The sequence below is a fragment of the Dysidea avara genome, chromosome 10 (assembly GCF_963678975.1).
Source record: "Dysidea avara chromosome 10, odDysAvar1.4, whole genome shotgun sequence".
Taxonomy (NCBI): domain Eukaryota; kingdom Metazoa; phylum Porifera; class Demospongiae; order Dictyoceratida; family Dysideidae; genus Dysidea; species Dysidea avara.
The window spans coordinates 29,760,163-29,777,002 of record NC_089281.1 but is presented as its reverse complement, the minus strand read 5'-3'; the positions used below and the strand labels follow the sequence as shown (position 1 = coordinate 29,777,002).

Sequence of the window (16,840 nt, the reverse complement as noted above, 5' to 3'; positions counted from 1 at the left end):
TTTACCATTGCCTGAGACACACTGGGGTTCAGATAACCGAGGGTCCACTGTATTCAGGCTATAATAACCACAAACAGTAACAGGCACACTTAATTCATACATACTCTTATATGTAAAAACTGAGTGTGGCTCCTACTGGACCACACTTATGTAACTTGTACAGTGGTTGCTAATAGATCTTGCATGACAACAAGATGTCATGTGCAGTAATTGTAGTTTAAAGTTAAAAAATGAATTGATTTGATTGGTCGAAATCTTGTGCACGTAAGATCTCTTAGAACCGCTATAACATTTTTCAAAATGCCATAGTCATGTGATTCAATTCACAATCCACTGGTTGACAAACATGAACCAGACAAACATCCGACCCATTTGACCCTTCCACATATGGAAGGTGATCATGTAGTAAGCATCGAGCAGCATGTGTTGACAGGCAGAAGTTACTAATACAACACTCAAGCCAAACACACAAACAGACAAATGCACAGCTGAGTATGTAGCTCCAATAACTCCATGTCACCTAATATGTTATATTTGTAAGAGCCCCAACTTAATGTATAAAGTAATTGTAACAATATTTATAATGTAAAAAGTGGGCAGGACCTCAGGGTGAACAGTTCAGCATGCAGAGCTGGGTATGAATGTAGCTATATATAGTCTTGCAATCAACATGCTATACACAAAACATTTATGACTAGCAACCTTAAAATAAATACATAATCAGTGTTGGGCAAGTTACTTTGTAAAAGTAACTAGTTACATATTACATATTACTTGCAACTGAACTATTTAGTTACAGTTACATATTACCCATAAAATAAAGTAACTGTAATAATATTACATATTATATTACTTTGTGTCCACAGCCTTAAGCTGTCACGTGTGAAACTACCACTTTATCACGTGACATGATTGCGTTGTTGGACAATATGCAAATTTTGGTTATAAGTAAGAAGCTGGTGAATAAGCTTCATTCAGTAGGCCTCGTTACTTCGCTGTGGCTAGGCGTTACTCAGGGGGTGACTAACGAGATTAGTAACCTCGTTACCTGTAGTAATAATATTACATAATATTAGACTCGTTACAGTAACTATATTACTTAGGTAACGCGTTACATTTGTAAGTAAAGTAGCTTGCATTATATTATCTGTTTTTATAGCGTATTTCGTTATATTACTTTGTTACCACAAAAGTAATAATATTACGTAACGCGTTACTCCCAACACTGTACATAATATTGATCAAGCCTATATAGCACACACCACACTAACAACAAGTCACTTACTACACTTAGTAACATTTCTTTACAGATTTGTGACTGGATGACATTGGTACGGTCAAGACAGTCCATACAGTTGACACGATACACACCCTGTTGACAACACAACACCTCCAGCTGTGTGTCAGCTCTGTTGGTCCTGTTAAGATAGAGTGGACATCTCTAAAATGCTGGCCCATCTTTACCCTTGGACAACACTTGACAACGTCATACAATGTTTAAACAAGTGGTACAATGTACATTGTACAGTTACTGTCACACACAGTCCCCTGTGGCTATATATTAATGTGGATGGAACACTATCAGTCTATCCATATAGACCCCACTGTACCAATTATACTCCCAACTTCTTACCAAGTAAACCTGAACTTCTTAGTGATATCCTGTATCCTATCTATGAGTAGTTTAGCATTCTCCAATTGACCACCTTTACTGTATGTAATACATGTAATAATTACACCATAGTTACTATATTATGTGTTAGGATACTATACCCACCAATATTTATGGTAGTCAAATGACACATAGGTCAACTTGGGGTTGTTCAGCTCCAGTGAATGTTTACGATAAGTAACTCCTAGTATCTGTGGTAATATGGTCCAACAGTGATAATGTTCACATGTTAATATGATTGGAAAATTATATTTCAAAAGATAAAATCTTTTGTATATGCAGCTTTATAGTGGAACACCTGAAGCATCCTAGCTTATTAGTGAGGTTTCAGGGGTCCATGGACAAGTGCCTTGATTAGCAAGGTGTCCACATTTAAGTGACTAGTGGGAGGAAGGGGTTCTTTAAAAAGGAACTTTTTGGGTTCAGTGTGGTGTAAGTGTCTGAAACACTTTGCATGCAAAGCATGTTAAGTATAATGGGGGCATTCCCCTCCCCACCTAGAAAATTTATGAAAACTACATGCCAAATACTGTGATTTGGATATTTCAACAGTTATATAGTTATATGTTTAGAACTGACTGTTATATTAGAGTATATAACACTCTATTGGAGTATCTCAGAGTGGGGTGTACGCCTCTTTTAAAACAGGGTGGTTTGTCCAAATCTGGATATGGGCCTGAAAAGAAGGTTACTTGTACATAAAGTATATAGTTAATCAGGACACTTGAAAGGAGGACACCTGCATAATCTGGACACTTGGTAATGCTAAATATCCCTTAGAACCTGGAAAAAATCAGGACACCATTGGTTGGTCCTTAATACACAGGTTTCACTGTATTACAAAAGCTAGCCTTGAGCTTTACAAAAATTATCACTGAGATTTACTAACATACCTGCTCTTTGCCTGTCTGATTGTTCAGATCAATAATAGCCTATTGAGACGTACAGTATATCAATTATACAACCTTAACAATACACATACCAGCTCTTTATAATGGTCAAATAGTTCTTCAAAGTGTTTACGAAATGCAACAGAAGTTTCAAAGTCACCTGTAATAAATGTTGAGACATATTATACAATGCCATTTGATGCACACCTCGTTCAATGACTGGTGGAGGACGATACTTGTAGCCTGGTTGACTCCAATAAATTGGAACAGAACCTCGTACAATGAGGAATGAAGCCACCTGCCCCCTCACCTCAACAATCTGTAAACAATCCATTACATAACTAAGTGATTACAAAACACTAAACAACAATTATTGACCATGACCAAGTGCCTTGAGCAATACAATGAAATTATTAAAGTTAATTGCCCCATAAATTGTATTACAATTCACATGTTCTTAACCTGTTCAGTTTCCACAAAGTTAGCAACTGCTCCAGAAGGATTGATACCTCTCCGTCGATATCTAGTACCTGCTCTGTGTCGACTCCTTCTTGATATGATGGTAATGGCACATTGGTTATCAGGGAGGTCTGCTAAATCTTGCATGGGAATCATTTCAGGTTCTTTACATTTCTTGCCATAAAGTAGATCTATTAGTGAACTATCAGGTATGTCTTCACTATCCTCTGGCTTCTCATAAAAATTAGCACTAGAAATTGAAGACCGTAGTGGTTGCTGTGTATCAATATCATCACCATCATCATCGTTATCATCATCACCATCACCTTGTTGTTGTTGTTGTTGCTGTTGTTGTTGTTGTTGTTGCTGGTGATGCTGTTGTTGTTGCTGTTGAGTTGGATTTGTTGTGTGATCTTGTGGTGGCAATTCTGGCTGTTCATCAAAAGGTGATTCACTACAGGTCTTGTCATCTTTATCCACTTCATCTTCCTCGTGCGTCGAGTCCTTCACTTCCAGGTCACTCTCAGTTACTGACTGGTTTACTACTGACTGGTCTGGTGGTAGTTTATCATCACCAGTGTCAAGAGGTTCGGGTATAGGTGGCAGCAAGTCAGGCATGGCACCACCATGCTTTTTGACGTAGAAGAAAGAGTCGACTATACTGTCTAATGATAAGGTCATCATCTGAAAATATCCCTGCATTACCGGGACTATCCATGGATCACTGACTGCCCCCTAGGGGAATTAAACAGAAATTATGTGCCTGCTTATGGAACCATTTCACACTTAACTAACTTTAACTCCAACAACAAATACAGCTGTTCTTTTTTGTGTGTCCCTGTAAAAAGTATCCCAAAAAACCCCATCCTAAAATTTATACATTTTTTACTAGGTATGTATGTGTATTTGTTAGGCTGTAATTATGCAATTACTCATTATTTGTAATTACTATAACTTTTGGCCACTAGTACAGGACACCATCAGTGCTGCCATTGTAAAATTTTTAAACCATAATGAGTGCATTCATGTAATCACATAATTAGTACTCACTTTATATTCACTACCAGTTAACTCTTCTAACATGCGATAGTTCCAGAAGAATCGCTCATCAACCTAAATTAGAATACTACGTTCAGAGCAATACCACATCTACCTTATTGTGGGTGGTACCTCAGCAACACTGTGATATTAACATGCTGTACAGACTATGGTAAGGTAAACTTGACAAATCCAAGGTCAGTTTTCAGCTATAAAATGACAATCTCTAGGTTGATTGGTGGTATTAATATGTCAATCTACACAGCATTGGTATCATTTCACCAAAATGACAGAGGAGGTACAACACGAATTTAGCACTATTGAAAAGAATTCACAGTAATTGCATTCTTCAAATGGTTAAATCGTGGAAAATCAACCCGTGATGAACTGCAAAGCTACTTAGACACTTGTGAAGTTGATTTTCACTGGTTTTCTCCTCCCAATTTGCTGCTTGGCTTTATTTCGTACGGTTAGTTATTCATCACGTGACGTTTCCTCCAATAGGCTGTGTATATCGAAACTGAACCACTGGGGTTGAGTGGGGTAGACTGCACTGTTGAATTAAGCATAAGAAAAGAGTTTGATCGGCACGTATTTTTTGTTGATAACCCCACGAAATAGCTTCCCTGTACAAAACATATGCGCTCACATGTGCGTGTCGTACCTCCTCTGCCAAAATGAGATACCAATATTTAGCCATTATTGTATGCAACATACAAATAAAATTTCAATACTGTCCCAACCCTACTAAATGCACATACTGAACCGTGGTACGCAGTGTTAGGGGTAATGTAACTAAGTTAATAATCACACGATACATGCTGCCCATGAAGCCAGCACACCAATATCAATTGATAGGAAGAAAGTAAATGCGATTTTCACACATATGTAGCTCCGTGATCCCTTAACCAATTGGAACCAAATTTGCTGTAGAGATGAGGAGAGTCCACATATTAAATTTGAAGGAAATCACCAAGCCATCTCTGAGATACAAGCGGCCAAAGTTTCATCTATTTTTTGCATAAAACACAAAAATGTATTCCAATCAAGCTGAAATTTGGTACACTTAAAGTATTAAAGGGAATCTCAATACCAATTTTGGGTGGAAATCCAATCAAAATTCACGGAATTGTGACCAATTATTCATGTAAAATAATATCAAACTTCTGTCATGCTTACAGGGTAAACCGCTTTGAGGAATCAGTTGAAAATTGGTCTGTATTGGTTAGTTTAACCATTGTAGGAGTGCCTTTTGGTGGTTTGAAATAAATCAAGATTAAGACCACGAAGATACAAACCATGCTAACCATTCAACTATCAGTGCCAGCTGCTGATTTCCTTTCTTTTCTATGTTATAAATGTGAGTCAAAAAGGATGCTATATTTCAGAAGACCCAGGGGTGAAGAAACCAAGACTAAACCTGACCCTAACGCTAACACTGAAGTTTGCCTGTTAAGCATAAAGATGTCTTTTACTGTCTGTATGAAGGTAAGTTTATGGTGAGTTTGAGGTAAGCTAGGGTTGGCCCAGCTTTGACGGGACAGTCGCTTCACTCCATCCACCCTCAAACTCACCAAAAACTTACCTTCATACAACTAGTGTCCTTGATGCTTGAGTTGCTTAATCGGTGTCAGTAGGTTTAGTGGCACTGACTGACACTGATGATTGGTGTCAATAGCTTTTTGTGGTGCTTACTGACACCAACAGTCAGTGATAATAGCCACTGCGTAATATTTAATGGCCTACAGTCATGTTTATGTATAATCGAAATTTTGAACCACGAGGGACAAAATTTTCAGTTTTAATCCTTGAAAAAAGCAAGTCATTACTTTTATGCATAAATCATTTGTGATTCTTGAACATAATTATGTACTTGTTCCTTAGCCATATTAGTATTACTATGGTAGGGGCTGTGTGATAATAGTAAAGCCATTACTTTGTCTGACCAGCCCTGCAAAATATCAAGAAGAGTTATGAGGCCATGAACTCTATTCTAGTGTTAATTCAGTGAAAGGATGTGATTGTGTATTATAGACATAAAAGGTTAACAAACTAGTTATAAAAATTAAAAATTTTAAAAGGAAATAGGGATTGATACAATACAAAGTAAGGAAACAAGCTTACAGCTGAAATGAGAATGATCCATGCAACAAAAAGTAAGGAAACAAGTCAAACAAGATTAGATGACTACTTGCTAAAATCAAGGAGTTCATAATATTAGAAGAGGGAGAGTATCAAATGCTCAATATACCGTATATCAATTAAATTTGGTGGTGAACAAAATTTGGCGAATTGGCAATTCGTCACTAAACCGCCAAATTTAAATATTAGTTTCAAACTTTGGGTCAAACAGTTGTTGAAGTAGGTTTTCGACAAACCTTCGTAGATACTGCTGAAACTGGTAAATTAGTGTGGTTCCATGCATGCAAATGGGTGTGGCTTACTGACTAGACTAGAACTCGTACTCGATTAGTGGGCGTGGCTCCACGTAAGCTTGCAGACAGCAGCAGACATGAATTCGTGTGCAGCCATTGATAAATGGGCGAGTATGCCTACATACAGTGTTGGGCAAGTTACTTTGTAAAAGTAACTAGTTACATATTACATATTACTTGCAACTGAACTATTTAGTTACAGTTAAATATTACCCATAAAATAAAGTAACTGTAATAATATTACATATTATATTACTTTGTGTCCACAGCCTTAAGCTGTCACGTGTGAAACTATCACCTTATCACGTGACATGATTGCGTTGTTGGACAATATGCAAATTTTGGTTATAAGCAAGAAACTGGTGAATAAGCTTCATTGAGTAGGCCTCATTACTTCGTTGTGGCTAGGCGTTACTCAGAGGATAACTAACGAGATTAGTAACTTCGTTACTTGGAAGTTACTTGTAGTAATAATATTACGTAATATTAGACTTGTTACAGTAACTATATTACTTAGGTAACGCGTTACATTTGTAAGTAAAGTTGTTTGCGTTATATTACCTGTTTTTATGGCGTATTTCGTTATATTACTTTGTTACCACAAAAGTAATAATATTACATAACGCGTTACTCCCAACACTGCCTACATACAGCAAATAATCCTGAAAGTGGGTGTGACCACGAAAGAAATTGGAACACAGATATTCGAGTACAGTAGGTGCCTATGGAAGCAGGACCAGAATATTCTTTAAAGCGAGTCAGTACAGCATCGTACTTACGCCATTCGCCAATTTTTCAGTGAGAGCATTTCGCCAAATTAAAATTTCGCCAACTGCAATTCTATAGCAAATCACTAAATATTAGTTTCGCCAATATTTGTTGTCATATGGTACCCTGTACAAGCGCACTGCTACAGTTCACCTTTCGATGAAATCAATGCCTCTCCTAGTATGGAAAGGCATTGACAACTCTACTGGTATGAGAGAACTGTTGATAGGTGATGAACATGATGAAGCCTCTATTCTACATAACAGAGTGAGGTGTTGATACTGTACTACTGGCAGTGTGTTTGATAAATGCATCTCAGTTAGATACTCTTAGTACTATATATTATGAACTCTTGCTAAAATCAGATGCATTTTAATCCCTAACATCTTGAAATGAGACTAGCTATATCGAATTAGCCAAAAGATTAAAATGCATCTTATTTTAGCAAGCAGTCATCTAGTCTTGTTTGACTTGTTTCCTTACTTTTTGTTGCATGGATCATTCTCATTTCAGCTGTAAGCTTGTTTCCTTACTTTGTATTGTATCAATCCCTACTTCCTTTCAAATTTTAAAAAAATTTAAACTACTTTGTTAACTTTTTATGATAAACTTACTACACACACTTGTGAAATCAACTACATGACATTGTGAACAAGCCCCAGTGTGATACATCCTAGCATACTGAAAATCAATGTGTCACATACCACAGGCAATGCAAATAGTAAAACCCTCCAGCTATAATTTTCATGGCCATGCTAGCAACAGCGAAGTTAAATTAACTCCACAGGAAGCAAAACTAGTACCAAGCAACAAGGCTGTACTACACTTAAACAACAATGTGTGGGACACACCAATAAGAGAGACATGGACAATTGGAATTTGACTTCCCTAAATACCAGTTTATTAATACAGCTAGAGAGTATGATACACAATATGGGCCACATATTCATCACCCAACACCTTCTACCCACACAATGATATATGATATCTACTTGTGTGTGTTATTCATTACCTTCTTCCATAAAGGGAGTACTGGTGGGTCCTTGTCTCCTTCAGTTTCCACTTGTTGTTGCAGACTCCTGGTGAGGTCACCAGTGTGGGAGAAGTAGAATGACTTTGAGTCATTGAACATTCTAGAAATGGCATCAATCAGTCGACGCTCCAATTTCTCATTGTAATTTGGTTCCTTCAGCTATTAGTGATAAAGATTTTTCAGAGGTATTTGTATATAACAGTGTATATGGTTGTGCGTTTGTGTACGTGGACTAAAAGGTGCAGAACACTGTGCTTTCTGCACAGTTTACTTGTGAAACTATGTCATTGTGAATTTCAGGATATTACCAGCCAGACACAAGTGTCAAAAACTGTTCTATAATAGCCAAACAGAACACAACAGTTCTATATTGGGCAGTTACAGAACACTCTGATAGTTCTATATCAGGTAGTTATAGAACTATACATGACACACTAATGTGTGCCAGGGCCTCCTGCTTTGAGTTCATTCTGGCCAGTACAACCAATCAACCAAGCCATGCTGCACTGGCTGATCAGTGTACCCAACCACTAAGACTACTTAATTTATATATTTACACCTATATTTATACCCGAAGATTTCAATGACGGTTGCTTGCAGTTAGCAATAGTGAATGTTCTTACTACGTTTCGTTGACATTCACGGACAAATGAATATCATGGATATATGCTTAGTAAGTACCACAATCAAAAATTTTTAGCTAATAGGAAGACAGACTAGACTCACCCAAATCCAGAACAAGGTACAATACGGTCACAATGCTTATTCTACCAAAGATAAGACTACTTCGTGAGTTTCTAATTGCTTTGTGAATCTTGTGTATACCTCAAGTTGATGTCTGCCTAGGATCATGCTATGCATCAAATATAGCACTCAAAGAGTGGTCTCGAGATGAAATATAGCACAAGGCAAAGTCAAGTGCTATGTTTGTCTCTTGCCCACTCTTTTTCATGCTATATATTTGACGTGTACTCAAACCACAGGTAAGTGTATATGTATATATTTTTTATAGTTATAACACGTTTATGAGGGATATAACTAAAATATACGCACGATTCACGAGAGCGCGCAGCGCTTGAGTGAGAGTGCGTATATCCCGAGCAATCGTGTTATAACTACACCCCAGTAGATGAAAACGATTATAGATAGTAAGTTATAGTGAAACAGCACCTCCTGGAGATGGAAATCAATAGAAAGTCTTGATGGATCAGACGTTTTACACTTTTAGAGGTGCCACGCCCACATAGTCACGATTGGTGAGTTATTCATGAAGGAGACAAGAGTTCATTGAAACTTGTTCCAGTTCCTGAGGTGAATAATTGTTGGTTGATTTAAGCGCTTGTTATTAGAAACTTGTTTACCGTTTAAGTAAGGATTTCGGCACGGAATGTGTGAAGTTACACCATATATGGTAAGTGTAGCCACAAAGCGTGGTATATCAGTTATATACCACAGCGTGGCGCTTTTGATCTCAACCACAGGTGTGGTATATATATATATATATATATACACTGTGGCTTGAGGCACGTGACACTAATGTGTACCATGCCTATAGGCAGACAGTATGACCAGCCACCCAGCTAATAGCCTACACTGCATTGCACTACTTATGAACTCTTAGCCCAGGGATATATGGATGACACAATCGAATACATGTTGTGACTGAGCAAACTCAATTGCTAGAGGAAGCCTACAATTATGTCTACTATCACAAACTATGTGAGTCAAGTTAGTTTGTGTGTACATGGTATGCTATGTTTTGTATAGTTCAGTTTAATTACAAGTCATGGCATATCATTGGTGTATTGCACTTATATGCACCCCTCATCGCAATTTACTGTTGATAAACACCTCACATTTGGCTCGCAGTAAATAAGTGCAATACACCTCGTAAACATGGTAAATGTCCCACAGCAAACATGTATTAATGAAGTATACCTTTACTGTATACCATAACTCATAAAATAGTGTACATGAGAAATGATAAACATATTGCATAAAAATTACCAGCATGGAAAATAATTACTGACAAACAAGGACCAAATAAATGCATTTTAGCTTCAGTATTAAGGTATCCTGAAAAGACAAGTGTCCACATTAACAGGCTCCTTTATAGCATTCTGTACAATTCACAGCAGCTTTGTATACCACTGCCTAAGAACTGCTGAGAAATAACAATAACTCAGTATATAATGTATTCTTTGAACTGTTAAACTATTCCATTGAAGCAAATAAACTTTGGTTGGCCTATTATTATTAGGCCAGGCCAAGTTGGTTTACAGTTTATCGTCACCGCCCCGCATGGGTTTTTAGGAATAGAGAAATAATTTCATAATTCATTATTTCTCACGTGATAATCATTGTTTACACTCTCAAACTGATTTTTGTATATTGAATCATGGTGTGTGCAACAAATGTAACGATTATCCCCAGCCTGGACTTGTTAAAACCTTCAGTAAATGGATTTCTAAAGAGAATGCATAAATGAGTAAGTACAAATAGTGACGTAATCAAATAAGCTTGCAATTATTGTTAACATGTGTAGCTAGCTACTGTGTGTGAAGCTACTTTTTAAATGTTTTTCTACGTTTAAAGATTATGAAATATGAAAAATGACCTCACGCCTGCACGATTTTTTCAAATGTCCCTGACGATAAACTGTTGGCCTGGCCTTATTGAAACAGTTGATTTGAGAAGGTATAAGGAATTTTACTACAGGGCTTGCCAAGGATAATAATACAAACACATTCATGTGTACAACCCACGCACATTAGATGGTGGTCTCTCCACTGGCTCGTTTCCCTGTATACAAACAACATAACATTGCAACACACATAAAAACAATTACCTCTTGTAGCTGGGACTCCTGTGCTTTGATTTCCTCAGGTAGAAGTGTCAGTGACAAAGGTAATAAAGTAATCCTATCCACACAGTAGACAGCATCTCCATTAGGTGGTAAACGACCAACAATACTTGCCCTAGTTACTAATAGTAACCTCCAGTCACTTTCTGTAAATATAGCACAACTACATGTGTAGGGCTGCCTCCCAACACAATACCTGACAACAGCTTCAGCTTGCCAACAAAGCACTTGCATGTTGTTTCAACCTTAACCACGTTTGGACATCTCTTTATTTCATAGCCTAAAGAAAGGAAACGAGTAGGACTTTGTAAGACTGCGTGTGTTTAATAGTCGAGGCTAGTACTCGGCAGATAATCGGAGGATAATATTTTTGTTTTCTGAATAGACAGCACTTACCGAGTCTTGGGCTGAGTTTGCCATCGTTCCTATTGCACCAAAGACTTTCATTTCCCCTTTGCAAAACTATATATTCTGGAATAGCGAATACTTCGATATCATCCATAGCGACTGCGCCAACAAGGAGACATAGAATAATAACCGGTTTGTTTACATAGTATCCGGAATAGACTCGGATACTATTTCAAGATGGCGGCGCTGGGTTTTTCACAAGTGAGTAGAGTGTTTATACAAGAACAAAATAAATATTTTTTCGTTGTGTATGATGATATGATACGTATAGCCCCGTGCTGCAGTTAGAAAACAACCCAAAAAGATCTTTATTCAAAGAGATTACTCAAGAGGTATCGCTTGTCGCTTCCTGACGGAATTCCCCAAAGAATTACAAGGAAAAGTAAGTGTTGTTGTCAGGGTGTGATCCTTGGGTGTCATCAAGTTTCTCCCCAGGTGGATGAGGAGACTTTTGTAAAAACAATTGACTCAATTAATACAATATTTGATGATGCTGAAGCACTAAATTGTGGAGCATATAGTGAAGGCTGCCTATTCTGTCTCACTGGCTACACACTACATTTCTGCTACAAGACTAACTATGAGAGAGTAGGTATACTTGTTAGTGATGACTGACCCACTGTGTCCTCATGACAGGCAGTAGAAACAGTCGCACGTTACATTGAATCACAAAATCAACGGATATATGCAGGAAAGGGGATCATTATAGGTGACCCAATGGACAGAGGACTAAGATGTGTATCCTTATTAATTCATTGTTTAGAGTGTGGTGTGTTCCTTAACTTATTCATTGCAGATTGAGATGGTGATTGATGCAGCAGATACTAATATAGAAGCTTAGTCGGCCTTGTCTCTTCATCAATTATTAATTCATTCCTGTAATTACAGATTTATATGTTTTGTTTGAGTGTAACTCAACAACCATGTCGCACACTACAATGAAATGCATTAATACTGCTTATTATTGTATCATGTCATACAGTAGTGTATTTGCAGAATTTGTGATTGTGGGTTTTAGTTCATATGAAAATCGGTTTTCGGGTTGTGAGATGTTCTTGTACTGGATTAGCTGGGCAGCAGTTGGGATTGAGTTTTGTTTTGCTGTATTAGCAGTCGGTAAGTGTATGTTCGTTGCTGCTCTATAAATAGAATTGTTCTTCGTTCCCTGCAGCGTCCGGGCTGTACTATTTGGCGGAGCTGGTCGAGGAATATAGTGTAATTGCTAGGAAGGTTATAAATGTCATGATATGGGTAGGGTGACCTCTTTGCTGTATGCGTTGATAAGTTTATAATTGTCTGGATGTTACACAATTGTGTGGTATACCAATTTCAAACGCCATGTTTGGTTGTGCAATAACACATCATGGGGCTGACGTGTGACTCAACCCCTCTGGGTCAGCTGTGACTTGTATCAAAATGATTTGGCAGTTATAATAGCCTTGTAGGTAATTCAGTATTTTGCCCACCTTGTTCCATGGGGGAGGACCTGCAGGAGGAGAGTGAGAGTATCACTTTGTTGGAATTTAACTTGCCCTCTGGGCTCCATGCACTCATCACACATTCAGTCTGCCCAAATAAGGACAAAATTGAATATCTAGAGCTGTTGGCTGAATTTGATTGCCAATTACTACGATACAATTGAAACAACAATGCTAGGTCAGTACTAGAGTACCAGCACGTGCACCTTAACATGACGTTAAATATTAGTTGTAGTTTATTACAACTGATGAAACTTGTAATGATGTTTGTAACAAATGATGTTTGCAACAGCTGAAGACAATGTTGTATCATTACAGGTCTCCATTATAGTTCATATTGGAGTGTGGCTGTTTGATGGGTTTCCTGTACTAATGATATTGGTTGGCATAGTAACACAGTTAATGTACAGTATCCTACTGCGTACCTTCCCATTCATCTCTGTATCATCACCTGCCTTCCTGCTTGGCTGTGGTAAGTGATGTTCAATGTATAGGCTAATGTACACAAGAAGGAGACACTATGATCTCCAGTCATTGCCTGGTAGAGCTAGACCTTTACATTCTGCTCTAGACTTCCTGGTGGTCCTCACTGTCAACAGACAAATATTTTTCCCAAATACGTTACAAAAAGGTTGGAACCAGACCTGTTGGGACGTATCAATTGTCCTTATTATAAAGTTATCTTCTATCATATCCTTAATTCGGAGAGTTTGTTCACTGTAATGGCAATCTTTTACATCTAGTAAGATTAGTCGATTTTCATGTAAAGTTTTTCAGTGTGGATAGATTACATGTATATCATGTAGTTCTTCTAGTTCTTCTAGTTCTACATCATTATCTAACATTTCAACACTTCACCGAAGTGCTCTATAGTTTTCAGGAGGTAAGGCGTCACTCCAGAATTCACTACAAAAGATATACTTACAGGTGTTTGCATTCTTCACCCTTGGACTATGGATGGTGCCGTTTGCCTTCTTTGTATCATTGTCAGCCGGTGATAATGTGTTACCGACTTATAGTCCAGGACCTCTGGATCATCCTGGTGAGCAATAAATAAGGATATTTTAGTGGCTTAAACCATGTAGTGGTTGCATTCAGTTCTAATCTGTTGATGTGTAGTGACACTACAAGCTACCTGGTTAACCACTGAGTTATTAATTGTTGTGGCTGGCTGCTTGGTGACTGTTCTATCAGAGTTTTGTTGTAGTGTTCTAGCTAATACCGTATGAGCAGAAATTTTGACGTGGAATTAAATTTGGCGAATGGTTACAAAATCACAAAATTAAAGTTTCGCCATTTGTGCTTGTATTTCTGTAATAATTATAATAGGTAAGCAATAGAATTGCACGTGTGTCGAGACCTGCTGAGAATCGAAGCTGTGTCCACTTTTGCTATTGTCATTTTCTTCTTGGCTGATAGTTTGTGTGGCAAGTCTAGATTTCTTTTCAATGGCTCTGTCTGTTTGGCCTCTATGGGAGGCCGCCAGTCTTTACTAGCTGTTTCATTTTGTACATGTCACCGCGACTCTAAATATAAGTAATTGCAATCCAACTTGTGAAATGGAGGATGAAAATTTATTTGATCCATATGCAGTAGCCATCACTGAGAAAGGAAGCAACGTGATTGGGCATAATATTCCACGCAAGATCTCTGCTGCATGCTCCCTCTTCCTGGAACCTCGAAATTATCGACTCCGATCTTCAGTATTCTTTCACCTGATTTTATACCACAGCCGGTAGCCACGTACACACTTTTTCACCACGTGTAACTCCAGATGGAATTTCATGTCGCTGTGAAAGGCTTGCTGACACGCACATTTACACATAATACATTTCGCCAAATAGATTTTTTGCCAAATGCAATTTATCGAGGAATCACCAAATATTCAGCTTGCCAAATTTCTGCTTATACGGTATTAATTACACATGTACTGTCCATGCTACTAATTAGCAGTTTAGAGCAACCAGCTAGCTATGCTAAATCATGTGAGACTGAATCTTCTGAAATATGATTCTCAGTAAGATGTGCCAAAAGACAGCAAACAATGAATAGAGATATTATAACTGCAGTGCATGCAATAAATGAAGGGGTCAGTGGCAAAAGGGGACAAGTGCCATTTGAAAAATATGGTGACCATGTGGTGGGAATTAAATAGCATTTTGGGCCATAATTGAATTGTTGTAATTTTTCAAAGAAATAAATTTGAGACTGCCTTGTACTTTTAAATTCTGTTGTTTACTTAGTAACAACATTATTCACATGCCTTAAATGATCCATTTCATTTTTTAAGAGATGAAAAAATCTAAAATGGCACATGTCCCCTTTTTCCGCTGACCCTTTCATTAATGTGTAGTTCTTTACTGGTTTGCAGATATAAGATATACTCTAATAGAGCAGTCATTTCTCCAGAGCATAATTTTGAGTACAAGTTAGTTGTTTATCATCCACTGATGCTAAAAATATAGCAATTCTTTTTTTTTTTTTTAATGCACATAGTTTACATGACCAACAATGACAATAAGCAAAAAATAATTAGCCCGACCACTACCAACTTTAACTGTGTATGGGCAGCCTGCAAGTGTGCGATAGTAACTGATGTATTGTAGTTCCAATCAAGATCTACTATTACATGTTTCTTCAAAACAATCCATTCTGTGGGAATCCACATTAATGATTCATTTGTTTATAGAATGCAAAACATTTGAAGGAGAAGGTTGTCAGTTTACCTGTAACAGGAAAAGTTTTTGTCACTTGAATATAGGTTGGTTCATCATTCATCTTGTGATCTCAATAACAATGTTTAAAACTGACACTGAACAAATTGTATAAACTTAACACCTTTTGCTAGTGTAATCATACATTGTGTACTTTGATTAGAAACTGTTGAAGGACAAAATATCCAACTAGTATGATGAAATAGTTAACTGTTAAATTAAACACATGATAGCTTGCGGTTGTAAGCATGAGCCTCAAAGATCATGTGATGTTCTGTTTTTTGGTATAATATATCTATTAATGTTGAGTAGCTGTCATCCAAACTTACCCCCTGAGTAAGGACATTAGATGTTTTGTTTGTAATTTCCTGGCGGTTAATTGTTGTGAGGATTGTAAACAGGAAGTTGTCTGAGATCATGTGACTCAGCCTGACAAAACCAAGTTTCCAATTGGCACAACTTGGAAAATCATAACTTGTCATGTGAAGAAGATAGCAACTTGAAACTCGGAAGGTTTCAAGTAGCAGCATGGGAAGTTATTTATTAACTTGGGTATGTGGAAAGCAACAAGACTGACCAGGTCACTTTGCAAATCCTCACCTCTAGGTGGGGTGTGTGATGATGGGTGCATAAACACAAGTTTGCTTTATAACACTGTAAACACATTTTTGGTGCTACTACATGCACTGATCTTATATACTCAACAATGATCTGCCTTGGTGTGCCCTCCACAATATTATTTTACCTGTTTAGTAACATCTAAAGCCTACTAACTTCCTCTGCAAACCCAAACTTGTAGCACTTATGTATCACAAACTGTTTCCCTTCACAACAGGTTACGGCTCCACTAGCAGTGGTGTTTCAGGATCACGACGCTCAAGAAGGAGCGGCTTACTGGCACTTTTTGATTGGATGGCAACAAGTATCACAGCACAGATACCCAGCAGAACTTCCAAGTCAATATAACATTTTTATGGTTGTATATACATACAACTTGTATGTTATAATGTATATACATACACCTTGTATGCTACAATGTGTGCTAAAATTTAACAAGAAAATATTAAAACATGTATACAAAA

The 16,840-nt window shown here is 37.5% G+C and overlaps 2 protein-coding genes across 4 annotated transcripts in view; one reads left to right on the top strand and one right to left on the bottom strand.

The window, feature by feature from the left end:
• Positions 1–11,717, bottom strand: part of LOC136268157 (phosphatidylinositide phosphatase SAC2-like) — a 17,311-nt gene extending 5,594 nt beyond the window's left edge. Inside the window, exons 1-13 of the mRNA XM_066063408.1 lie at positions 11,555–11,717; positions 11,355–11,438; positions 11,144–11,304; positions 11,065–11,097; positions 8,275–8,454; positions 4,072–4,134; positions 3,025–3,756; positions 2,770–2,881; positions 2,655–2,722; positions 2,566–2,604; positions 1,778–1,863; positions 1,634–1,711; positions 1,286–1,418 (exon numbers count right to left, since the gene is read on the bottom strand). Of these exons, the coding sequence (XP_065919480.1) occupies positions 1,286–1,418; positions 1,634–1,711; positions 1,778–1,863; positions 2,566–2,604; positions 2,655–2,722; positions 2,770–2,881; positions 3,025–3,756; positions 4,072–4,134; positions 8,275–8,454; positions 11,065–11,097; positions 11,144–11,304; positions 11,355–11,438; positions 11,555–11,660 (1,875 nt within the window). The 5' untranslated portion in view covers positions 11,661–11,717. The remainder of the gene's footprint in view (positions 1–1,285; positions 1,419–1,633; positions 1,712–1,777; positions 1,864–2,565; positions 2,605–2,654; positions 2,723–2,769; positions 2,882–3,024; positions 3,757–4,071; positions 4,135–8,274; positions 8,455–11,064; positions 11,098–11,143; positions 11,305–11,354; positions 11,439–11,554) is intronic.
• On the top strand, positions 11,609–16,840 carry LOC136268166 (protein TEX261-like). 3 transcript variants are annotated; one of them, XM_066063424.1, is made up of 7 exons: positions 12,203–12,304; positions 12,363–12,682; positions 12,738–12,817; positions 13,363–13,516; positions 13,860–13,927; positions 13,972–14,086; positions 16,594–16,840. In XM_066063424.1, exons 2-7 carry the CDS (start codon positions 12,490–12,492, stop codon positions 16,722–16,724), a joined length of 741 nt encoding a protein of 246 aa, XP_065919496.1. In that variant the 5' UTR covers positions 12,203–12,304; positions 12,363–12,489; the 3' UTR covers positions 16,725–16,840. The 3 variants fall into 3 exon arrangements, with proteins under 3 accessions (XP_065919497.1, XP_065919496.1, XP_065919495.1); XM_066063423.1 differs by having other exon boundaries at positions 13,851–13,927; XM_066063425.1 differs by lacking the exons at positions 12,738–12,817; positions 13,363–13,516; positions 13,860–13,927; positions 13,972–14,086; positions 16,594–16,840 and adding exons at positions 11,609–11,767; positions 11,838–11,948; positions 12,002–12,154 and having other exon boundaries at positions 12,363–12,564.